At 41.7% G+C, this 26,028-nt stretch overlaps 1 protein-coding gene across 8 annotated transcripts in view; it reads left to right on the top strand.

Annotated features, from left to right (window-relative positions):
- LOC128732780 (high mobility group protein DSP1) overlaps window positions 1–18,437 on the top strand; it is a 77,201-nt gene extending 58,764 nt beyond the window's left edge. For all 8 annotated transcript variants that reach the window (XM_053826147.1, XM_053826146.1, XM_053826148.1 and 5 more), the window contains 3 exons: window positions 1,455–1,618; window positions 1,712–1,886; window positions 14,294–18,437. In XM_053826147.1, coding sequence (XP_053682122.1) covers window positions 1,455–1,618; window positions 1,712–1,886; window positions 14,294–14,551 — 597 coding nt within the window. In that variant the 3' untranslated portion in view covers window positions 14,552–18,437. The remainder of the gene's footprint in view (window positions 1–1,454; window positions 1,619–1,711; window positions 1,887–14,293) is intronic.
- The last annotated feature ends 7,591 nt before the right edge of the window (window positions 18,438–26,028 follow it).

The following is a 26,028-nucleotide window of genomic DNA, read 5'->3' on the forward strand; positions in this document are numbered from 1 at the left end:
CCCTACTAGGTGCCAGTGCTGCTAGGCACGGTGTTATATGAATATAGAAATATCCATAGTTATGTTTGTACAACCAACAACCAACCCGTTGGAGGGAGCGGGCGGACGGGCGGGCGGTACACTGTGCTGAGAGCCCGTTTTGCTATCGTACATAGCACCGGGGCCTGAACATACACGCTTTTCCCACATCGATCCTATTACTCATCCCACCGACCGACCGACCGACCGTACCGTCAGCCGAAGGCACCGGTCGACCCAGGAAGTGAAAAGCTCTCCCGCTCCTCGCTATTTCTCTACACATCTATGTACGAACGCAAAATCTAACCTCACCACCCAGTGTTGTTTCCACACTTTTCCTCGGCTCGGAGTTATCCTGCAGCCGCTGCTGTTAGCTAGCACGTTCCATTTTTCCATGATTGCCTCCTCGACGAAGCCTCCAACTCTCCCTTCCCTTACACATTTCACTGCGGCAACCGTCCGTGCGTCCTGTTTCGCAAAGGTCGGTCGGTCGTCGTCGCCGTCGTCATTCAAGTTTCCACAATAGCAGCAGCCTCAGCTCAGCGTGTGGGCCCAAGATGCGCTGCAACAGATCACAACACGACCGACGAACGCGAAACGTTCAGAGCGGTTCTCCAACCATCGGAAGCAACGTGGTGTTTCAGCTCGCGAATCAGCCGGAGCCCAGAGCCAATGCCTGCTGCTGGCTGGCTGCTGCTGCTGCTGCTGCTGCTTTCATTGATTTTTCCGAAAAAGGAAATGAAAGAGCGTTTCGGTTTCGTGGATGATGGTGTATGGTAGGGCGGTGGGCACCGATGGCAGATGGGAACTACCGGTCGGTCCATTGGCTTGAGGAAAACGTTGCCAATGGGGTGAGCTGCTGCTGGGTGGGTAGACAAGGGGACAAAATTTATATTATATACTGCTGTGTGTGCACACAGAATTCTGTCGTCGACGACGACGACGACGACGTTTTGCTTTAACCGTTGCTGGCTCCTGCTGTCGGTGCTGATAGTGTTCCACCGCTACCTTGCCGTGCCAAATTCCGCCGAACTGAGATTTCAGTTCACATGGCTGCGAATGCGAACGCAAGGTTGATGAATCTAGTGATAGCTATTGAAGGCAGCACTTTATCTGTGTCCTAATGTCGCCAGATTAATCGTTGAATTTATGCAAAACTTAGTTCCCTCTCTCGGACCGACCACGGGGGGGTAATTAATTTTAACAGCTTTTTCACAATAGTCAATAGTGTTGTAAACGTTATGTACTTTACACTGTTCCTTGCTTTTTGAGTCGTAAAGGTTATGGATCAAACGATAGAAAATCTCAAGATTTTAATTTTAACCCTTTCAATCAAGCATAGTTACGTACGACGACGTAAACGTACCCGCTTTACTCAGCCGTGGGCACCCCGCTTCCGTTAGAATGTTAATGCCACTATTTTTTATTGCAACCAGACGATGCTGGATAAGGAGAAACAGCGCTTCCACGAGATGGCCGAAAAGGACAAGGCGCGATACGAGCTGGAAATGCAGAGCTACGTTCCACCGAAGGGTACCGTCGTCGGCCGTGGCAAGAAGCGAAAGGCATTCAAGGATCCGAATGCCCCCAAGCGGTCACTGTGAGTATTGTTTTTAAAGTCCACGGACTGCTGAAATCTGAACCGGTGTTAACGTAACGTTTTCGTTTTTCGTTTTGTGTCCCTCTGTTTTAGGTCGGCATTCTTCTGGTTCTGCCACGATGAACGGAACAAGGTGAAGGCCCTGAATCCGGAGTACGGTGTCGGTGATATCGCCAAGGAGCTCGGCCGAAAGTGGTCCGACATGGACGCGGAAGTCAAGTCCAAGTACGAGCAGATGGCGGAGAAGGACAAGCAGCGATACGAGGCGGTAAGTTGTCATCCGTAGACGCTTTAGAAGTTAGAATATCTGCAAAAGAGGCGTTTTAACCGCCATTTGCTTATGCTGTACTTATTTGAAGAACTTGCTTTGAAATGGCGAATGATGTAGTAAAATCAAATGTGTAGCTTGTAAGGATGTCTTCCCAGCGACGATCTTCCTGAATGTTCCTTCATATTTATTTATTTATATTTTTGATTAAAGAACATGAAAGAACAAAGTAATTAAAATGATCTACGTTTACGTAAACGACACTTGAAACGACACGTTTTACAGCTAGTATTAAAATCAAACAGGTAGAATAAAGCGCAAGACTCAGTGTTTGCCAGTTTCACCAAAAAACAGTAGTAGTTTCCATCAGCGGACGAAAGCAACAGCGAAGGCACCGAGATGCTTTAATTTGACTAGCAGAGTATGGTGTGGTCAGCGCGATCGAACGCTGCTTTGAAATCGTTATACTCCATATCAACTTGTGCTTCACCTTCCATATGTTGTTCACAAAATAAGCTGCACTGCAGCAAATTTGTGCTAATCCAGGGACCAGGAAAATCGGCTGAGTTGATCAGTTGATATGTTTTACGCAACACTTGAACACAGGAAAGATATAGGATCTTTTCCATCACACAGGAAATGTTTTCTGTAAAAGCGACAGGTTAATAATATGCTGTAGCTGCGCAATTCTCTAGTATGATCGTAGATATCCGGGCCGGAAAACGCTGTTGTTTGTAACCTAAGCTTCGTTATGGATTTATGGGACTAAGGACTTCAAGTCGACGCGATGTACATCGACCTTAAAGCAGCTTTTGATAGAGTCAATCACCATATTTTACTAACCAAACTCGATTGTCTGGATGTGCCATCAAACCTTGTCTGCTCTGCGTCAAATTGCGATCAACGGAGTCAGATTAATTTCATAAACTCTCAGGCATCGTGCCACAAGGCAGCATTTAAGGACCATTGTTGTTTAACATATTCTATAAAATCTTCTAGGCGATCAGTGCTCCCACCACCAGTGACTGTCAGTAGTTGCAAAAAGTCATTGACAAGTTTTACGACCAACTGGTGCCAACGCAATCTCATGATTACCAGCGTGGCGAAATGCTCTTCTGTAATTCTGCTCCTTGTACTTCAGCTCAGTTCATAATCTTGTCGGTTGAAAACAGCAGCTATCGTTTGGAGTCCATTCGGCAGCATCTGGATCCACAGAATCGAAAAAGTCCAATCGAGTTTCTTTAGACTCCTTCCTTGACGTAATCCAAATGAGGTACCGAAACAAAATGTATGATTCTTGGAATGGACACTCTTCAAAAGCGAAGAAACATTCAAAGGAAAAAGAAGCCTTCGTGGACACCTACCGCCAACACTATTTCTATAGTTGCAAGCCTGGCCACTGGGGCGTAGGTTGCTTCATAATCCAGGTCATGTTTCTGCAGAAATCCTTTTGCGACAAAGTTGTTTGCCGGGGGAGCGCATGGATTGTTGTCACGTCACTTGTTGGGTCGTCATAATCCTCATCAGGACAACGTATCTCTCTGTCGGTTTATTATCAGCTTCGATGGCGTTTGTTGTTGACGACGATTGCTCTCCTCTCTCGCAGACGAGAGTGGCATCTCGGCTCTTGATAATTTTTTTAGATTTCATGTTCCAAAACAGGGTACGCCTTGGTTTCTTCGTCGAAGCCAGTGAGGAGTATGTTTTTGCATTCCACTTCTTGGGCTTCGGTTTGGAAACATGCGCCATGGCTTTCGATCCGAAGACTCGAAGCACATGGCCAGGTTAGGCTTCTTGCCGGTCTACATTTCTTCTGGTGTCATCTCGTGCTCTTTGATTAGAGATCGATTGGACAGGGTCAATTTACTCGTTCTGCCAGTCTATATTATGGTCATATGGTCTTTTCCAGCCTTCAAATCGTAAACTCTTTTCCATTTTCAGTTCAAAGTGCCTTCATTTTCTTCCCTATATGTCGCTAGACCAACGATTTCCGCTTACTTTTCCCTCTTATTCGCCTCATAATATCCGCATCTCGGTAAATTTCGTGGTTCATGCGTCTGCACCAAACTCCATCTTATAGTTTTAAGCCCAGAAACACCAACAGCTCGTCGGTCTACCATGTTCTCTATCAGCCACTATATACTTCGTTTTGGCAAAGTTTAAGAAAGTCCTATCTTCGCAGCGTGTACGCCTCTTTCACAGCTCTACGGTTAACTTAACACCGATGATATTGATGTACCGCTTCTCTGCACGTCTGCCCTCTGAATAGCACCTTCCAATGCAATGTTGAATGGCAAATTCGAACCCCGTCACCTTGCTTCTAACCATCTAACGCCACAAACGATTCCGTTGTCTCACCCTCACCTGCTATTCTGACGTTTGATTTGGAACCATCAAGTCAAGACTGGCACGTATCAGCCTGATCAGTTTTATTACGAAACCATGTTCAAGCGTGATCCGCCACAGCTGATTTCGTTTAACTAAAGCGTACACCGCTTTGAAGTCTATTAACAAATCGTGGGTCTGCAAGTTGAGTTCTCGGAATTAGAGAATTTATCGCAAGCTAAGCATTGGTCCTTCGTGTAGCGTTCCTCTCGAAAAATGCACTGGTATTCGCCAACAAAGGTTTCCTGCGATGGTCTCAGTCGGAGAAACCGGCGCGGGAGAGAATTTTCTATGCCCCGGTAATTGCTGCATTCAAGTCGATGACCTTTTTTTCGTAAACAGGGCATATGAGACCTTCCAACCAGTCCGCAGGTAGTTTCTCCTCGGTCCATACCTTTAGTATAACCTGATAAATGCACAATTTGAGGAGAAACTGTATGAACCAAATGCCGAATCGTGTTGACTTTGAAAATTTGAAAGTGGCTCTCTCATCCGTTGATTGGACTCCAGTTGTTGCCAACATTATACACACGAATAATACAAACGTGCCAAACCCCGTAACCCTGGTTACCGCTTGATTTGGAAAATAACAAATCAAAGCAATCGGGTGTGAAAATTTTCACTAATTTTTCAAGCACTCTCGTTGAGATAAGATTGTTGTAAATTTGCTCTGCTTAAGATTGTTAAAATAAATTACTAGTTATTACCTAAGATTGTTACCTAATTTGCTAAAAAATACAAAATCGTGGTTTTGTGAAAAAGAAATCTTGAAGTCGCTGTCCTGAAGAACTGTCCTGTGCCTAGATTTTGGCCCTTCTCTCCCAGGTAAGGGAAGACTTCGTCCTGCTGCTAACTGTGCCTACATTTTTGGCCCTTCTCTCCCAGGTAAGGGAAGACTTCGTCCTGCTGCTAACTGTGCCTACATTGTTGGCCCTTCTCTCCCAGGTAAGGGAAGACTTCGTCCTGCTGCTAACTGTGCCTACATTTTTGGCCCTTCTCTCCCAGGTAAGGGAAGACTTCGTCCTGCTGCTAACTGTGCCTACATTTTTGGCCCTTCTCTCCCAGGTAAGGGAAGACTTCGTCCTGCTGCTAACTGTGCCTACATTGTTGGCCCTTCTCTCCCAGGTAAGGGAAGACTTCGTCCTGCTGCTAACTGTGCCTACATTTTTGGCCCTTCTCTCCCAGGTAAGGGAAGACTTCGTCCTGCTGCTAACTGTGCCTACATTTTTGGTCCTTCGAATGCCAACTAACCGTTTATATGGAACCAGTTACGCCGTTCAAATAGAGAAAACAAAGGAGCGGTTCCGAAGCGATTTAAAAATTTCACGTTAAACCGTACAGAAAAACTACCCAACATGTATCGTACTCCAGTTAACAACAAGGATTCGCAAGGTAAAGATCTACCGCATAACACTGAAAAAGTCGTCCCTGCACAAAATGTGAATGTGACTGAGAGCCAATCAGTGGTTGGTTCCCATCGAACAAATGGTGCTGCCTATGCTGCAAGGCGTTCAATTGCAAGTCGCTCTTCTATTGATGGCGAAGCTGGCAACCAACTCAGGACTCTGGAGTTGGAAGCACAAATCGAGGAAGAGGAACTGAGAGCTTCAATTGAAAGGGATAAGATTTTGGCTGAAAACCAATTAGCTGAACTGCAGATCAAGCGAGATCTGGCCCTGAAGACGGAGCAGAAAAAGATGGAGTATATGAAAAGGAAACGTGAACGTGAACTGAAAATAAGCGATATAAAGTCTGGTTCAAGTCGAGGTGGAAGTATCTCGAGTAAGTCGAGCGCATACACGAGCGCATCGAAGCGTGTTACGAAACGGTTAAGTGAATCTGAGCCAGCCTATCAACCAGAGCGATTGCCGCGTTACGAGCCTGAAGAAGGAAAAATTGCTTCCAATTCAGACCCTAGCGTAAATCAACTATTGTCTCAAGCTTTCAGCGCTCTCCAGACTCGAAATATCAAAGATTTGCCCTCGTTTTCTGGCGACATTATGGAATGGACAATTTTTGAAAATGAGTTCCGAATGTCCACAGAGGAGTTTAACCTGTCAGATAGAGACAATTTGAGGAGATTAAATAAATCTTTGCAAGGACGAGCTCGTAAGACAGTGGAATCGTTGCTTTCGTCGCATGAAAATGTTGAACAAATCATGCGGATGCTGAAGTCGAATTTTGGTCGCACAGAATGGGTGGTGGCAAATAGACTTGAAGCTCTTAGAAACCTCGAATGTGTCAAGGAAGGAAATATTGAATCTTTTCGAGTTTTCTACAACACAGTCATTGGAACAAAAACTGCAATGCGGAACGTTAAAGCTGATAATTACTTGATGAATCCGGAGCTGATTTCTCACCTGGCTGAAAAATTGCCTGCTTTCAGTAAGCAGATGTGGATTCGGCATAAGGCATCTATGATCAAGGAAGGAAAAGTTATAGAGTTCAACACTTTTTCTCGCTGGTTGGAGGATGAAATGGACAATCAACTAGCCAGTTTAGATCCTGTCTTCGGAACCAAAAGACCGAACTACTCATCGAAACCAAAGCAAATGGTACTGAATGTTAACAACCGCGTCGTAGACACAACATCGAAGTGTCCTCTGTGCTCGGCTAAGACGCACTTTAGCCTGGATAAGTGTGATCAATTCCGTAAATTGTCAGTAGCCCAACGCCGGTCTGTTTCAAATTCTTGCAAGGTCTGTTACATCTGTTTGAGGTCAGACCATACAAGACGAACCTGCAAATCGGATAAGAAATGTTCAATTTGCAGCCAAAACCACCATGACCTGGTCCATGACGATGAACTATCGAGATCGAAGCGTAACGATGTTCGAGTCAGTCAATCGAATGTATATAATGTGAACGGTAAAAACGTTAATACATTGCTGCGCGTAGGAAAAGTCAGGATTGAGGGTCCTGCAGGCGTCGAAGAAGTATTTGCTCTCTTTGATGAAGGTTCTACATTGTCGATGATGGATGCTGCTGTCGCCAAAAGAATTGGCTTGCGGGGACCGACTTCATCCGTGAATTATCGTTGGACAAATGGAATTTCGCATCAAGAGGAAAAATCCATGCTATTATCATTCCGAATTTCCGGACCGTCTACACAGGCTAAATGGTTCCAAGTAAATAATGTTCGAACTGTACAAAGCATGGACCTGCCTCCGATGAAGTTTGACGCAGAGAAGGTGAAACTGTTATATCCAATGCTGGACGAGGACAAGCTCGCTGCGATACAGAATGCTTGTCCCTGTATATTGATAGGTTCAAATAACGCTGGACTAATAGTTCCACTGAAGACAATCCAATACTCGTTGAACGGCTTGCAGTTGACTCGTTGCCATCTAGGGTGGACTATTCACGGCGTTATAGACTCAAACGTTTCTATCTGTGGTGATCATCATCATGCTTTCCTGTGTGCTGAGGACGATGATGTTGAGCTGACCAGCCTGGTAAAGCGTATGTATAAAATTGAAGATTTTGGTATTACTGATCATTCTGCAAAAATATCGGACGAAGATCAACGTTCGTTAGATATTTTGAGTCGTACGGTTACTCGTGTAGGAGAGCGTTTCGAAGTAGGGCAACTTTACAAATATAGCAATTTTACTTTTCCGGATAGTAAACCTCAGGCGTTGCATCGACTGCGCACAATTGAAAAGAAGATGGATGCTGATCCTGCATTCGCTGAAAAATACTGTAGTAAAATTCAAGATTATGTAGATAAGGGATATGCAAGAAAACTATCACCTGAGGAACTAACTGAACCTGCCAACACTTGGTATTTACCACATTTTAGTGTGGTAAGCGGTGAAAAATTTCGTTTAGTTATGGATGCTAAAGCGAAATCGCATGGATTCTCACTGAACGACTTGTTGCTGAAGGGGCCCGATTTCGTCCCACCATTGATTGCGATTTTGATGCGTGCTAGAAGAAAGAAGGTTGCCTTTGTCGCCGACATTAAAGAAATGTTTCATCAGGTTGTTATTCGTAGAGAGGATCAGGAATCTCAACGATTCTTTTGGCGCGGTATGGACCGATCTGCTCCTCCAAGTGTACATATAATGATGGTAATGATATTCGGTGCAATGTCATCGCCGTCAATGGCACAGTTTATAAAAAATTTCAACGCTAAGGAACTCGAAGAGCAATATCCAGGGGTAGAACGAGCGGTGGTAGAGCAGCACTATGTAGATGATTATTTTGACTGCACAGATACAGAAGAAGAAGCCATCGAACTGGTCGAACGCGTCATCAAGGTACATGATCAGGGAGGGTTTAAACTTGTCAAGTTTTCCTCAAATTGTGAGGCTCTGCTGAAATCTCTTGAACCCGCTTTGATAGCCGAACGTGCAGAAAATTACACCCGAGTATTAGGTATCATGTGGGATCTTCAGACAGATCAATTCGTCTTTCCTTTGAATTTCCCTGCACTAGACAAGACGATTCGGACCGGTCAGCAAGTACCGTCGAAGAAGCAACTGCTAAGGTTTATGATGAGTATTTTTGACCCACTAGGTCTACTTAGTCCAATCTTGATACATCTGAAGCTTATTTTCCAAGAACTTTGGCGTTTGCAATCAGGCTGGGACGACGATATTCCTGATGGTCTCGTCACAAAATGGAAGGAATGGTTAAATGAAACTGAGAAGCTGAAAGAGATCCGTTTATTGAGGTGTTATTTCCCCAGACAAGACAACGTCTCAGGTATTGAATTGCATGCATTTAGTGATGCAAGTGACAAAGCTTTCGCCTGTGCGATTTATATGGTCTATCGTACGAAAGGTGAATCGAACGTGGCATTGGTATACGCCAAGTCTAGAGTCGCCCCGTTGAAAGCCCAAACTGTACCCCGACTAGAACTTCAGGGATGTGTGCTGGCCAGTCAAATGATGAAAGTGGTTCAAGATGAGTTAAAAATGGTAGTAACAGGTATATACTTTTGGACAGACTCTAAGATTTGCTTGAGTTGGCTGAACACAAAGCAAAAACTAACGGCGTATATTGGCTCGAGAGTTATGAAGATCAAGGATAATGGACATGGAAATGAGCTGTAGCACTGGATTCCGTCGCATCTAAACGTGGCGGACTTAGGAACAAAATCGTCTAAATTTGGCAATATGGATGAATGGATTAGAGGTCCTGAGTTTCTTCAAAGCAGTGAAGATGTTCGACAGTTGATTAGTGTTCCTCTAGAAATGTCATCTGCTGAATTGCTGAATTTCCATGAAGAAATAGTCGACTATGCATTAGGTTCATTTTGTTATACCGTTTACCACACAGAAATAATTGATTTACCCGATATTGAAAGGTTTTCTGATTTCAATAGATTGATTAGAACTACGGCGTACGTTTTAAAAATGAAAAAGATTTTGCTGTTGCCAAAACACAATCGACCACAGCGCTTGACGATTGATGTCCGTGATATAAGTGAGGCGAGAAATGTTTGGTATAGAAAAGTACAGCTGGAAGTGTTCAATGAAGAGTTTCGGAGTCTAAGCCAAACTGGATACGTCAAGAGTAGCAGTCGTTTGAAGTCCTACTCTCCGTTTATGCACAACGGAATCATTCGCATGAGAGGTCGTTTACAAAATGATGATAAACCTTTTGAAGTCAATAATCCTGTAATCCTGCCTAACAACCATCAGTTTTCAACATTATTGATTCGAATGTACCACATTGCCAATGCACATCAAGGGCTAGAAACCGTGATTAACAATATCAAAGAACGTCATCGTATCCTGAAGATCCGTTCGCAGGTGAAGAAATACGCAAAGTCCTGCATCAAATGTCTAGAGTTAAGAGGAAAACCGACTGTTCCGCAAATGGGTAACCTGCCTCCTGAAAGGACAACTCCCTTCGTGTTTCCTTTTACCAGTACGGGAATTGATTACTTCGGTCCCTTGTGTATAAAAATTGGACGCCGGTTGGAAAAAAGATGGGTAGTACTATTTACCTGCATGACTTCAAGGGCCATTCACTTAGAAGTCGTACCGTCTCTAGACACTAACAGCTGTATAATGGCGATCCGTTGCTTCATGTCAATTCGTGGTTTACCACAGTGCATTATGACGGACAATGGCACTAATTTCACCGGCGCAGATAAGGAACTAAAACAATTGGTAAGAACATTGGATCAGCCGCAAATTGAAAGTTCATTAAGCGTTAGGGGCGTCGAATGGAAATTTATTCCCCCTGGAGCACCGCATTTCGGAGGATGCTGGGAGCGGTTAGTGAGAACTGTGAAAACTGCACTTCGAGCAATGCTACGGGAAACACATCCAACGGAATTGGTCTTACGGACAGCTTTGTGTGAGGTAATGAATGTAATTAACAATAGACCGTTAACGCATATATCCAATGACCCTCAAGAGCCTGAACCACTGACGCCAAACATGTTGCTGCTAGGTCGAAACAATTCAATTCAATTTGATCACGATTTTGATGAGCGAGATCTGAACTGTCGTGCAAATTTGTGAAAATTTTCACTAATTTTTCAAGCACTCTCGTTGAGATAAGATTGTTGTAAATTTGCTCTGCTTAAGATTGTTAAAATAAATTACTAGTTATTACCTAAGATTGTTACCTAATTTGCTAAAAAATACAAAATCGTGGTTTTGTGAAAAAGAAATCTTGAAGTCGCTGTCCTGAAGAACTGTCCTGTGCCTAGATTTTGGCCCTTCTCTCCCAGGTAAGGGAAGACTTCGTCCTGCTGCTAACTGTGCCTACATTTTTGGCCCTTCTCTCCCAGGTAAGGGAAGACTTCGTCCTGCTGCTAACTGTGCCTACACCAGTGTACCAACCATCGGACGTTAACGAAGCAGTACAGCACTGCAATGACACCCTTATGCAACTTTTTCCGAGATTCATCCCAATCCGACGCCCACGGCTGTCACCTCCATGATCTAATAATCGTCTTAGCCGTCTGAAACAAAATCGAGTGCCAGAGCCCTAAGGCAATACTCCAATCACCGGAACTCAGTCAATAAACAAAATTTTAGGATCGCAAGCTCTAGTTACAAATCGTATAACCGAAATCTACATGGTCGGTATGTATTGCGAACACTATCAATGCGCTGAAAAACAACCCGAAACGTTTTTGGTCGTTCGTCAACGAGAAGCGGAAAGGATATGGCCTGCCATCTAGCATGTTTTTGGGTGACGACAGTTCATGCTCCACCCAAGGAATTTGCTATCTGTTCGCTAAACGCTTTGGAAGTGTATTCGATGATGTAACGCCTACTCAACAGCTCTCTAGATGCGCTAAGAGATGTTCCCATTGGTATGATGTCAACGAGAAACTGTGTGTTTGATGATGCAGATATACTAGCAGGCATCAAGAAAATAAAACCGTCAAATATGCAAGTGCGCCGACGCTCTCTGCGCGCCTTTAAGATCTATTCTAAATCTATCATTATTACGTGCAGGTTTTCCAGAATGTTGGAAGAAACCGACAATGTTACCGGTACGAAAAAAGGTGATAAATGCGACGTATCAAATCATCGTGGAGTGACCTCACTATGCGCTGGTTCAAAACTTTTTGAGATACTAATTAACAACGAACTTTTTTGAGTCGCAAAACACTACATCTCACCAGAGCAACACCCTGGATTTTTCCCTGGCAGATCTACCGTCACCAACCTCGTACAGTTCTCATCGCTGTGTCTTACGTACATGGAACAGGGGCTTCAAGTTGATGCAATTTATACGGATCTAAAGGCAGTTAATCACCGAATCCTGCTAGCCAAACTTGACCGTTCAAGACCTGACCTGACTGATCGTCGACTGTGTGTAAAACTGGGCTCGACAGAATCAGAAGAATTCCGTAATCGTTCAGGGGTCCCACAAGGCAGTAATTTAGGGCCATGACTATTTATCATATTTTTCAACGACGCATGCCAATGCTTACCGGATGGTTGCAAACTACTGTATGCCGACGATATTAAAATTTTCTGGGTAATCAAAACCTCCACTGACTGTCAGTTGTTACAAGGAGTCATCGACAAATTTCACGACTGGTGCAAACGCAACTTCTTAGTGATTAGCGTAGCGAAATGCTCAGTAGTCACTTTTACAAGGAAAAAGCACCCAATTCAATGGACGAACATGATAGGAAACTGACACGTTGATAGAATAAACGTAGTACGTGACCTTGGGGTTATGCTAGACTCTGAACTGAACTTCCGGGAGCATTACAGTCACATCATTGCCAAATCTTGAAGAAAGCTCGGATTTATTCTTCGCGTCTTAACTGAGTTCCGTGACCCGTACTGCTTGCGCGCCTTTGTACTTCAGCCTGGTTCGATCAGTCTTGGAAACAGCAGCCATTGTTTGAACAGCTAAAATCGAAATGATCCAGTCACGGTTCATAAAACACGCCTTGAGATTCCTTCCATGGCGAAACCCAAATGAGCTACCGTCCTACCAAGCACTATGCCGTCTGCTGGCAATGGACACCCTTGAAAAGTTGCGAAACATCCAAAGGACGACCTTCGTTGGCAAGGTTCTACTGGGAGAAATCGATGCACCTTGGATCCTCGCCAGAATAAACCTCAATGTACAGCCACGCCATCTCCGACATTGGAACATTATGAGACTACAACAACACAGAACAGACTACGCAAAGAATGAGCCATTCAGATCAATGCGTTTGTTATTTAACCGGTACTATTGTTTGTTTGATTTTACACTCAACGCACTTTGAAAGTATAAAGAGCAGGGGGGCATGTAGACGCATTTGTTTAGAAACAGCAATAAGTGCACTTTCATCGCTTTACCCGTGCTAATGAGATCGCGGTCATTGCGGTAAACAATTATATTCCGTTCCAAACAACTGCCGTAAACAAAATCGGTCATTATATTGAACCAGGTCTCGGTGAGAATCACCACGTTAATTTCTACGTCGCTGTGACACAAAAGTCATCGACTTTAGTGCTACGTCCTCTAACATTCTGATAGTAGGTATAAGCGGATGAAGTCAGATTTTGGAAGGGTATCCTCAGTAGTATTGGCAGCGGAAGAATGACTCGAAACATGGTCGTATTTGTCTTGGATAAAGCGATATGGAAGACCGCTCCTCCATGCCCCCACACACAGGGCCAGGACGACTGTTCAGCGAAAAGCCTGAATGTTCCTTCATATGATAATTTTCGAATGACTACAGAATTGAAGATTGAAGTAAAATGGAGGCTTTCAAAATCTGACCATTTTTCCTCTTTTTAGAGTTTAATTTTACACTCTTAGGACCTTCCCGTAAGAGATAGTTCTACGTCAAAACTAAAACAGGGCACGTATCTTGTGTTTTGAAAAAGTGTGCCAAATCGGAATCGGTGTGTTCGCAGCGTTCCTCCGAAGTGTTCCCAAACTTTACTGCAGTTACGCCGAATTTTTATTCTAGTTGAGGAAAGATGGGAATTTTTTTTGGAAAGAACAACTACAAAAGTGATGGGGATCAGCATGATTTTATGCAAAAACTTTTTACCTTCGTTTCAGAAAATATGTTGGTAATTTATCTAAATTTTTTACTTTAACTTGTAGGTAGTTGTTATTGCAATTACCTATCATGTAAGTTGGCTTGTTGCTTTCGTTTAAAAAAGTCTTCATTTTTTGGCACCATTGAACACCATATTAGAGGTTGTTTGCTCGTTACTATGGTTGCTATGACATTTTTCACGGCAACGAACCTAGTTATTTATACGTTGCTAAGAGAGCCACCGTAGGGACCATAATTTTACATCAATGTTGAAAAGTTTTACTTTAGTTCGCTGACCGGTCTTTTTCAGTTCAGTTTTCATTCGTTGTCTCCAACATTTTATTTGAAGAAGATTTGAAGAAAGTGGTTCTTAGTGTTTTATCTTATCATTTGACATCATTAGGTGAGATTTATAGTTGAAAACCAAAAATCAATCACGACTTTAACAATTAAACTATCGTAAAAATCGGCTTGTTTGACCGTTTGAACCATAACCTCAATCTCAAATCTAACAATTTTCGTCTACTTTTTTCCGCTACTCCAACAGGAAATGACCGAATACAAGCTAAAATGCAAAAACGAGCAGCAGGGTGGCGGCGGAACGGCGCTTAACCTCGGCGGACTGCAGCAAACCGGCCTCCAGAATCTGCCCCAGCACGTGCAGCAGGTAGCGGCAGCTCAGCTGCAAGCCCAGGTGCAGCAGCAACTGGCCGCCCAGGCGGCAGCGGCAGCAGCAGCCGCGGCGGCCCACCATGCCAACGACGACGATGACGATGGCGACGGTGATGAGGATGATGACGAGTAAAATCAAGCTTTCGATTTGTATTATAAATATTTTCTTACGATGATATTAAGCAACCGGCAACAGCAGCAACAACAGCAACAGCAACAACAACAGCAGCAACATCAGCAACAACCACCATTGGTGGCAGGAGGAACAGGACAGTCGGCTCTACTCGCCAGCTTGATCAACCATCGACGACAGCAGCAGAAGAAAAAACCTCCCAACAACAGCAGCAACTGTGACGACGATGGTGAGCCAGAGCGCGACTAGTTCTATCCCACCCGCCGCCCCGGTGGTGGCTGTAATTAAGACATGTAACCAAACAAAACAAACAACACACATCCCGTCTAGCGGACAATCTCCAGGAAGCCTCCGGTGAATGAGGGAATCCACTCTCGTTCCGTCATTTGCCGCTTCACAGCAGTAGTAGTGTTGTGAGTAGGATTTCCGGATGCTGTTCTTGAAAGTAAAACAAAAAAAAAACTACAATATTCCTTCCACGCGAAACAAGAAAACAAAACAAAAAAAAAAGGTGGCAAACATTTCTTGAATGTTGTTCCCCCGGGGGCAAAAGCGGAGTAAATTGTATTCGAAAAAAGTGGTATTTTCACCATCAACCCGCGATCGCGGGTTTTTCGGAAAGCAGTTCTCGAAAACGGTGAAATCAATTGAAGCTCTAATCAACCCCCGGTTTAATTTTTTTTCTGAAGGAATAATTTAATAATGCATAACGTATTTTCTTTTAGTTGGATAAATCAAAAAATCAGTGAAAACTAGCTATCAATTAGAAAAGGCATTCGAATCGGGTGAGCCCCCCCACTGGTAGTTCACTGAGACAAACAAACAAAACAAAACAAAACAAACAAGCACACATTGACAGAAAAAAAAGTTAAGGAAATATTTCTCAATACAAAATGAGAAAGGTTGATAATGTTATAAGCAAAGAGAAAGGAAAGATAGACAGACAGTAAGAGAGAGAGAGAGCAAAGTAACAACTACTAAAACGTAAAGTTTTAGACACCCGACGTACGCGCGGACTTGCCTGTCACAGGGCTTTTGATTGATGGCCCGGCCCGGCAAGTGCTGCGCGATATTAGCAGGAAAGCAAGAGAGAGTATAAACGGAAGTGAATGACGTGTGTTGTGTGGGCTTATTTGTATTATATTAAGTGCAGAGGAAAAAAAATGAGGTAGAGAAGTAGAGAGAGCATACTAAGCCGATTAATTCATAAACCGTGTATGGTTTTAGGTACCATACATGTAAGCAAACAAAACTGTCATCCCCCCTTTTTCCCACACACACACACAAACACACAGACATGCTTTTTGTTGCTTATTTTAGGACGGAATGAACATTGTAGTAACATTAGAAGACACAAACCCACACACACTTTTCCTTTGAATGTTGTTTTTCTTTTTTCATAACAACACAAATTTCGATGCATTATTTGTAGAACAGAACAAACTAAAAAACCAACTCTAAACAACTATTGTGTTTGGATGAGAGGAAAAATCCCAGAGCAAAAAAAAGGATCTCTTAATTTTTTTTTTCTTTTGGGGCAAAGATTTTTGTTTGATCGCAGCAATCCGTTTTTTTCACACAAACTTGACTGACGCGTGTGGCGCGTGTCGATTTTTCTTGATTTCCATGACAACACGATACGTGGGTAAACAAGTTTCCACTATTTAGTCCAAATTTTTCACTCTTGTCGCTGTGATTCTTGTGCCCAACAATTCAGTTTTTTCTCAATTATTTCGATAGTAATCCTTCTTCTTCCGGGTTTTGCTACTTAAGAAGGTAAGCACATTTTTGTCCCCCTCTTGTCCAATTCGTAAAAGCTTTCGTCATCCAAATTATTGTGTAATTTCGTTGTTACTATCAATCAGATGGATCTAATTACTTTGATTTTGTTATGTCTATTACTACACTAGCAAGCAGTAACGAGTGCGTGCGAATTGTGTGCGTGAAGGTGTGTCCGAAGCAAAAGCAAAAAAACAAAAAATCAGAACAGGTTCCAAACAAATGAAAAAAGAAACAAAAAACATAAGTAATGTTTTTAGATTAGCGCCCCCCAAACAGAGATTAGTTCGTTAGTTGAAATAAACTGATACAACTGATAAAAATCATCATCATCATGATAAAACAACAAAGCAAAAAAGGTAAAAAAAGGTTAGGAGAAAAGTCGCAATTTAAAGCGATCGATTTCTTCGACGATGACGACCGAAAAAGAGACAAACAACAGTGGTTTATAAATTAGTTATTTTTTCCTTGAGGCGAGAAATCTCTTAAAATATATTTTCTGACGATTTATTTTTTTTCTCACTGATAGAAATTCCTTTATTTTTATTATTACTGATTAACGTAGTCCTAAGTTCGATCTATACAAGAATGCATGTGCTCTTGATCAGTGTTAAGTGATGAAAACGCGAGAAAACGTAAGCAGCAGCAGGCCGCGCAGCATCAGTGAGTGGTTAAAATTCGCTGGCTGCGCGCGCGCGCCTACTAGATTGTGGTTTGAGTGTGAACGCGAACAATAAAATACCTACAAAAATAAGAAATTATTTAGCAGTAAGAGTGCAAGTGAGAGAACTTTTCGCTGAAACTATTAAAGAAAAGAAAGGCGGTTACTGAAACACTGGAAATAAGAAGAGAGAACAAAACATGAATGATTTGAGGAGGAAGTAAAAAAACCGCCACAAAAAAGAATGAAATGAAGAAAAAAACGCATTGAATAAGATACAAGTTTGATCGTAAGTTAGCTAACACGGACACACTTATCTCTCAATGTAAATATTAACGAAAAGAAGAGTGGACAGGCAAAGCATAAGAAAAAAAAATTCTAGACAAAAATCCATACCCAATAGAAAACCGCGCGCTCTCCTCGGACTCACTCCGGATAAAATAGGTTGCGAAGTGCGTGAAAGGAGAGAACCATCTTATTTGGAGAATAGAAATCAGAGTTTGGTCGGAAAAAAGAAATAAAAAAGAAAGGGCGAACAAAAATATACCTATAAATAAAGGAAAAACACGCATTATAAACAAATTATTACAAAAAAAAACAAGTAAAAAGGTAAATAATTAACAAGTAAGTTTTAGTAAAAATAAACAGCCAGATAAATTAAAAAGTAACAGGACGAGAATGCAACAACGGGCGGCAAGAGACACGAAGCAAACTAATAGTGGAGCGAGCTCTTGTGTGCACACTTTGAGCAGAAACAAAAATCACACGCGTTGATTCAAGTATTTAAAACAAAAGCAGAAACCAGACAACAAACAACAGAAGAAGAAAAAAACACAGACACACATGCATGCAACGCAACGCGCAGGCAAAGAACAAGAATGTTATTGAAAAAAAAAGACAAGAAAGGTGGAAATCGACGACGACGACGACGACTCCCTCTCTCTATCTGAGAAAGGGGGGCAGTGGTACCGTAGGAAAAAATCCAGTAAAAAAGTAAAACAAAATATTTAGTGATCGGTAGCAGAAAACTGATGAAACACACCTAAAACTTGCATATAATTCAAACCAACCAACAAACAAACAGCATAAAAACTAAAACAAATCGGACGACCTTTTTAGAGCAGCAGCAGCAGCAGTGTTGAGACAAACGAAGCAAATAAAACGAAACGCTAAGAAAAGACAAAGATGATTGACGCTCACAACAACAACAACCACTCAACTCTCACTTTGATTGATGAAACAACACCGACAAAAACCGATTCGCAATTCGACAAAAAAAAAAACAGGATAAAACCAAACACACACCACAATACACACATACATACAGAAGCAGACAACATTAAGGCAAAAAAAAGTAACATCTCGATCCCCCTTCTTTTGTATATGTAATACTGTACGTACGTTAAACACATGTAATTTTACTGAAGACAAAATAAAATGAAATTAATTGAAAAAAAAACTAACTCAAGGCGGGTTTTTCGTTCATAGTGAAACACTATCACTGTCAAATTTTCTACTGTATTGTATTGAAATTACATGCTGGGTTTGTTAAAGTTTCTGATTCTGTATAGTCTCAAGTTTCAACCAATCAACGTTTTCTGTACGGGTCGGTTTGTCGCACAAAAGTGGCTGGTATTCTCCATTCCAGCATGGCACAAGAGTCTGCACCGTACGACGAATTCGCGTTCATCCAGTTCTAAAACCACGCAAGCTGAATTTAATTGTTAGGTTTCACATGTAGATGGCGCTTGGATCGAACTTGCATCTTATCAAGTAGCGATATTTCACCTTGAGGTGACACAGCTTAATATGCGAATGAGAAAAGTCACCCCCCCGGCTGTGAACCATTTCGCGAAATTTTTAACTTTTTGGTTAAAATTTGACAGTTCGATGGTTATTTCTCCTTGAGTGGTTAAAATCAGTTCAGAATGTGAACCATTTCATATTTGACAGATTGATAGTTTTTTTTTTGCTCAATGAGAGCATATAAGGTGAGGATGAAAATATTGTTTTTTCTGTCCGAGTTAAAATCGGAGGAATTTTTGATGTTCATTTGCTTTTATTTGATAGATAAAATTCATCTCATTTCAACCCGGGTTGTTTGAACAAATTTATAATGTGATAAGCATCCATACCAATGTAAAAAAAATCTAACGAAAAATCAGTGAAACTTGTCGAAGCTCTCTTCCTCACCTGTGCATATCTCATTGGCTCTCAGAACTTGGTTAAAACTAACCATGCTCCCGAGCAGGGTTATTTTCGGAAAACCATCGAACTGTCAAATTTTAACCAAAAAGTTAAAAATTTCGCGAAATGGTTCACAGCCTAAGTATATTGTCGAATACGAGTCAAAACCGCCGAGCGCGGCGCTGGTTGCTGCGATGATGATAAACGTGAGATGCATATTAGCTTATGTTGAATTTGTTTATAAGGTCTTGCACGGGCGAGCATAACCTCACTTCTTTGACGTCTATCAGTGGTTTGTTTACATGGACTTGGAACATGGCTTAACATGGTTGAAACTGAATATTGCTTAAGGCCTTAGCGGCAAGTTAGAAAAGGACATAACCTGCCATTCCGAGTAGTTTGGAGGGTGGCACTGCTGGATAATACGCTTTCAAAACGTTTAATTCCAATTTATGCATATCGCGTTCGCCTAACAAATAGTAAACAAACCACGAGTGGATGTCAAATGGGTGAATTGCGTTCATTTCGGTTCATTCGTGACGTCACCTTGCAAAACCTTATTCAATCGGAATTGGAACTGGATGAACTTTTTGTGTTCATTTGCTCCTATCTGACAGATAAAATTCATCCAGTTTCAACCCGGATTGACTAAACAAATTCGACATTAGATTATAAGGTTTTGCAAGGTGACGTCACGAATGAACGCAATTCATCCATTTGACATCCACTCGTGGTTTGTTTACTATTTGTTAGGCAAACACAATATGCATAAACTAAAGTTAAACCACTAAACATTAACATTGTTCTGCCATGAAGTTAATTAATTCGAATACTTTCACTTACCTTAGCGTAGATAAACAAATTTCTTCCAATATTACGCTATCTAACATCCTGACAATTGAAAACGTTCATCAAAAACTGAATTTTGTTTCAGCTTTTTTCTAAAATGTATGGAGTTTGACAGCAATTTTACTTTTCATCACTTTTTTGTGTAGCGCCTCCAAGCAGGTGACAGCTTGTCAAAAACGCCTATGGTATATTTTGAGTGCTGAAGAGAAATAAGCTTTTTTTCCATTTGCCCGGTCAACGGGGTGCAGATTAAAAATGTTCAGACTAAGAAAGGTCATTCCAGCGGGGGTACACGGTAGTGTTGCAATTCATTAAAAATACATCTAGATGTTTTGAGGCCGCAATCTTTCGGTGTCACGGATCCTTGTTGTACGGCAGACAGTTGTTTTTCATACCAGCTTTTAGTACGCAATGGATTTGTACGAAATTGCTCTCGTGTTATTTGAGACAAATACAACAGAAAAAATTTGCACCGGGCTCAAGCAAATCGAAAACGTCGTGGGTAGCCAGGGTGTCCCCGCAGAACGTTGTTAATACCTCTCTCTCTCTCTCTCACTACAATTCGTTCTGATCCAAAATAGAGCGTAATTCCTTTCTCCAAAAGTTTCAAGTCATTAACCAAAGGTGTGAGAATCTTTTGACATCCATTATTTTTTACATCTATGGTTGAACAAAATAATAATGGAAATACTGTTCGAGGAGATGAATTCCATTTATCGGGAAAATTTTGTATCTCTAAAAAAAATTTGAAATTTCATCTATACCAGCGCGCGAGCTTAGAGCATTCCCCAACTCCACATCGTCTTGATATAAACTAATTCTGATACAATTTGGGTGTAGTTTGAAATAATTATTTTGTTTTGTTTTGTTTGACGACTAAGTAAAAACTCCTGTGGGCTGTGGCGCTGGAATTGGTCCTGCGATTTTATTAAGGAATTTAGTTTGCTTCGAGAAAGTGCTCACGTCATTAAATAACCCAGAAAGTTCGCAAACAACTTCATAATTCGATCAGTTGATTTGAAGAAATTGACAAATCTTGAGATTTCAAGAATTTTACTGTTTGCTGTTCGAGGTATTCAGCTACCTGCGAAACAATTCTGAATTCTGATATTTTCGTTTGAGGTAACCCAACATCTGATGCCATTCGGCAAACTTTAGTATATTTCAATTTTTCGAATATCGTCAACCGTAAGTCTTCATTTCTGATGTGTTGTTTTATATATCGATGATAACCGGAAATATAAGCTAACACTTTAACCCGGCAGAAAAAGCAACTAGGGTAGATGCTCCAGTAGTTGTGGTAGTACCAGTAGTGGTGGAAATTCGAAATATAACATCATTTTGGCGGATTTCGAGATAATTTCCGTTTTCTATTGTTAAATATATATTTGTGAACAGTTTTATCTAAGATACACAGTTAAAATTCAAGATGTTGGTGCAAAAATTACAAATTCCTTTTCAGCAGTCCAATAGAGTGCAATTGCTTAAGAAATTCGTAACAATCGATAGCATTTTAACAAGCCTACGTTGTTATCGATCTGCTGCTATGCTCATTGCAAGCGTTGCTAAGGCGGTAAACAACATTCCACTATTATAGGCAAATTTTCCACTATTATAGGAACATTACCACTACTTTAGGAGCACATACTAATGTCAGGAAAAACAATATTTTAGATATATTAACCAGCAGAATGGTATAATTTTGGTATGTATTTAAAGCCAACACTATAGTGCACCATATTATCATGTAGTTCAATTGGAAACTGATAAATTGATCGTTCAAATTGTCTTTACACACTATCCCCCGACATAATCCCTCCATTACTGGAGCATCTACCCTAACAGCGTAGTTAGACGCCTGAAAATGAAATTATGTATAATATACAGTGGACTCTCGGAAAAGTTAATCGATTGGGGAATGGGTCGATTAACTTTTCCGAAATATTAACTTTTCTGAGTAGTCCTAAGAGTAATCGAAAATAATAAATACAAAAGCGAAAAATATATTCTCGGATACAGGATACACATTTTTAGGAATCTGGAAGTTGTAATGTAAAGAAATATGAAGCAAGATCCTTATGAAATGATACTTAGTTCCTTTCAGTAAATTTAAAACAGTCAATTATTCTAGTTTACTTTTGATTTTTCGTAGTCTACGACAACGTTTTGACAATATTCCCTACTGTTCCTTCTTTTGTATTTAAAATTCAATCTGAGTTTGCGCTTTTCCAGTTTGTTATCAAAAATCCTGAAGCAACTTTGTGCCCGTATTGAAATATTACTACAACTGTCCGGGACAAGAGTTTAATTTAATCCCAGCTATGATGATACTCTGTATGAAGCTGTGGAAAGGCGGCAATAAACCGAAAAATGAGAAATAAAGATAAAAGAAAAACACACGTGTGTGAATAAACACTTTGGACAACCAATAAATTTAAACTCTCAGAAAAGTTAAGCCAAAAATTAACTTTTTAGAGCGTTGCATGAGAGCTAATATTCGCTTAACTTTTCTGAACAATTAACTTTTTAGAGAGTTAACTTTTCCGAGAGTCTACTGTACTTACAAAAAATTTCAATTATTCGTACATCGTGTTTTGTTAGTTCTTCCAGTACTTTTTCCATTGCAATGGTTTTTTGTTTTTGTTTAATCAAATTCAACGCGACTTGAAATAAAACAAGCTTACAAGCTTATAATCCCCAAATAAAACGACCGGGACTTGGGATTTACTGGTAGGGGGATTATTATTTTCCTAAAAGGTGTACATAATATAAACTTGTAACAGTAGCAAAGAATGGGTCTAGTCATTTAGTAATCTCGGTAAGCAGACTTACGTTTAGTTTCACGTTTAGTACCGATTCCTCCGGTATGCTTCTACGATAAGGTTTGCTGTACTACTTCGTATTCGATCCGTACTCTTTATGTTAAGTCTAAGATTAATGTATTACACATCTACACTTATTCCAATTTGATTTACCTTGATTTGCCAAGCGTTATGTTAGTTAGCTGTAGTACGATCGAATCGCTTAACCACTGGCAGATGTACTTTCTATTCGATAGAATTCACATTAATAACTTTAGATGTAATTTCATGATGTAGGTTTACTTTTTAGAATTATAAACTAGCACTCTTAAGTTTAGTATGATTTATAGAATTATAAACTTGTAGAATTCAAATAGATATGTATCAATTTAGATAAACTTTAGATAATATAGATAAGACTTGAATAAGGTTTAGGTTTAGCTATATAATGACTTGCAATTAAGGTTTAGCTAGATTAGATAAACATATCGTCTGTCATGTTTCTGTCAGGCAGCTCTCTTCACTATCCACTCACCGACGGCAGGCTTGGAAACCGTAAGTGTGGTGGTTCCTTCGTGCTGCTAACTGCCGGCAATTAGCTTGCTAGGTTAATAGGGTAAGACGTGCTGGCATGAACTTGCCAACACTCCCCCACGGTACGATGGCCACCTGGCTAGCTTACTTCGCTTCGCGCCTCACGTATAGCACGGCCGATTTGGCTACCGGATGCTCATTGATGCCTGAAGCTGTTCTCACTGTCGCTGATCTGGGTTGACCGTCTCTTCCAGGATGAGTGCAGAGGATTCTGCTTTTAGGCCAACAGTTTCGAGTCGACGATAACCACTATAACCACTTGGTTCGGCGTGTTATTTCCGGTAGGTAGTCGCTCATCCAACGTTTCCAGAAGCAGTTGGCTTGAACTTGCGACAATCGCCAGCCCTGACGCAAGGCTATGCCACTGCCGTCGATCGTGCACAATGGTTTTACTCCGTTAGATGACCCCAGCAGAAAATTGTTGGGTGTCAGAGCGGGTGCGGAGGCATCATCAGTAGGGACATGAGTCAAAGGCCGGGCGTTGATAATGTTTTCAACCTCGGCAAACAGATTCCGCAGGACTTCGTCGGTCGGCTTTCGTGTTAGTAAGATTATCATTAAATTTTTCTTAACACCTTCGATCAATCGCTCCCAGCTACCACCCATGTGGGGGGAAGCCGGTGGCAGAAACCGCCAACTGGTTTCTGAGTCTTCAAGTTCCTTCATTAGCTCTTCTTGGCGAAACGACTGTTCTGCTGTTTGGAGCTCTTTATTCGCCCCGATAAAATTCGTGCCTCGATCGCTATAGAACACCAGTGGTTTGCCTCTTCGGCAAATGAAGTTTCGAAATGCCATAACGCAGGAATCGGTGTTAAGAGAGTGGACGATCTCAATGTGTATCGCACGGATGGTGAGGCAGGTTGCAAGCATGCCCCATCGTTTTTCAGTTCGGCGACTGAGGATAACTTCGTATGGCCCAAAAAAATCAACTCCAACATGTGAAAATGGGTAAGAGAAGGTATCTAGGCGTGCTGTCTGTAGTTCAGCCCTAATGAGTACAGTTGGCATTGCGCGGTCGTTCTTGTAACGTTTGTAGTTGCTCCGTACCTTTGCGAAGGCTATGCGAAGTTTCGGTATACTATATTTCTGCCGGATCTCATTGATCACGGTCTCATAGTTCTGGTGGTGGTATTCATCGTGGCAGTGTGCTATGATTAACGAGGTAGCGTGGTGGTCACGAGGAAGTATTTTAGGCTGTTTGGCATCTTCGGTTGCAAAGTGGCATGCAACCTCATTATTCCGCGGTTGTCCAACCATGTCGATTTTTGGTAGAGTGGGCTCGTTTTGGGAAGCGGCGTTACCGATCGGTCTGTACTCTGCTGTGCTCTTTGCAAAAGCGCTACTTCATTTGGATACCCTTCGTGCTGCGCTTGGTGGACAATGTAGGACTCGGCGTGCGACAATTCGATACTGGAAAGATGTCCGAGGGCGAGCGGTTTTTTCTGGAGTTTCGCTTTGCAGTTAGTGAAGAAACGATAGACCTTGACGACAACTCTTAGTGTCTGTCATGTTTCTGTCAGACAGCTCTCTTCACTATCCGCTCATCGACGACAGGCTTGGAAACCGTAAGTGTGATGGTTCCTTCGTGCTGCTAACTACCTGCAATTAGCTTGCTAGGTTAATAGGGTAAGGCGCGCTTGCATGAACTTGCCAACACCGCGCTTTCAAAAATAGCGATCAAGGCCAAGTTTGTTGGCCAACAGAATTTCGGTAAAACGTATTGTGAAATTCAGTAATTGTTGATTCTGACAAATGATACTGTACCAGTTTCTCCGTTTTCTGTAACGCATAATTTGTTTTACCGAATAGCCGTAAGACTGTAAATGACAAGTACCGAAGAGAACAGTTTTCAGTGGCATATCGGTAATATATCATTTTATAAATCAGCTTCTGTAAAATAAATTACCGAATACAACTCATATACTTAATTCAGTTAACTTTTTATGCACATCAAAATTCAAGCAGACAATTTCAGAATGCGTTGGTAAATATTAAAGCTAGCGGAAAAAGGAATTAGGTGATAAAATCACTTTTTTGCGACCTTTTTCATTACATTCAAACTAGAGATGGTCGGGTATGAAGATTTGAATACCCGAACCCGACCCGTACCCGATCAAGAAAAAAATTGAAGACCCGTACCCGACCCGAACCCGCAAGTTTATTATTTTTGATACCCGAACCCGACCGCAACCCGACGGGTACGGGACGGGCCCGGGTACCCGACCATCTTTAGTGTTAAGTGTGGTCAATAGGGATACCCGACCCGACCCGTACCCGATTTCAAAAACAAAAATTAAGAACCCGCACCCGACCCGAACCCGCAAATTATTTTTTTTCAATACCCGAACCCGACCCGATCCCGGCGGGTACGGGTACGGGTGCGGGTTTCGGGCAAATTTTCCGCTACCCGACCATCTCTAATTCAAACCGTACTAAATTCACCGATCTGTTAACAAAATTCAACTGCACATGCGCGCCGCCTACATGCCAAGCGGCAAATTAAAGGGGCTACGCATTTTTTTCAACTACGCCTTTGTCCTTTGCGCGAATCATTTTTGACAGCACATACCAACGGATAGGTAATCAAAACAAACGAAACATAAAAT

The sequence above is a fragment of the Sabethes cyaneus genome, chromosome 1 (assembly GCF_943734655.1).
Source record: "Sabethes cyaneus chromosome 1, idSabCyanKW18_F2, whole genome shotgun sequence".
NCBI classification, from domain to species: domain Eukaryota; kingdom Metazoa; phylum Arthropoda; class Insecta; order Diptera; family Culicidae; genus Sabethes; species Sabethes cyaneus.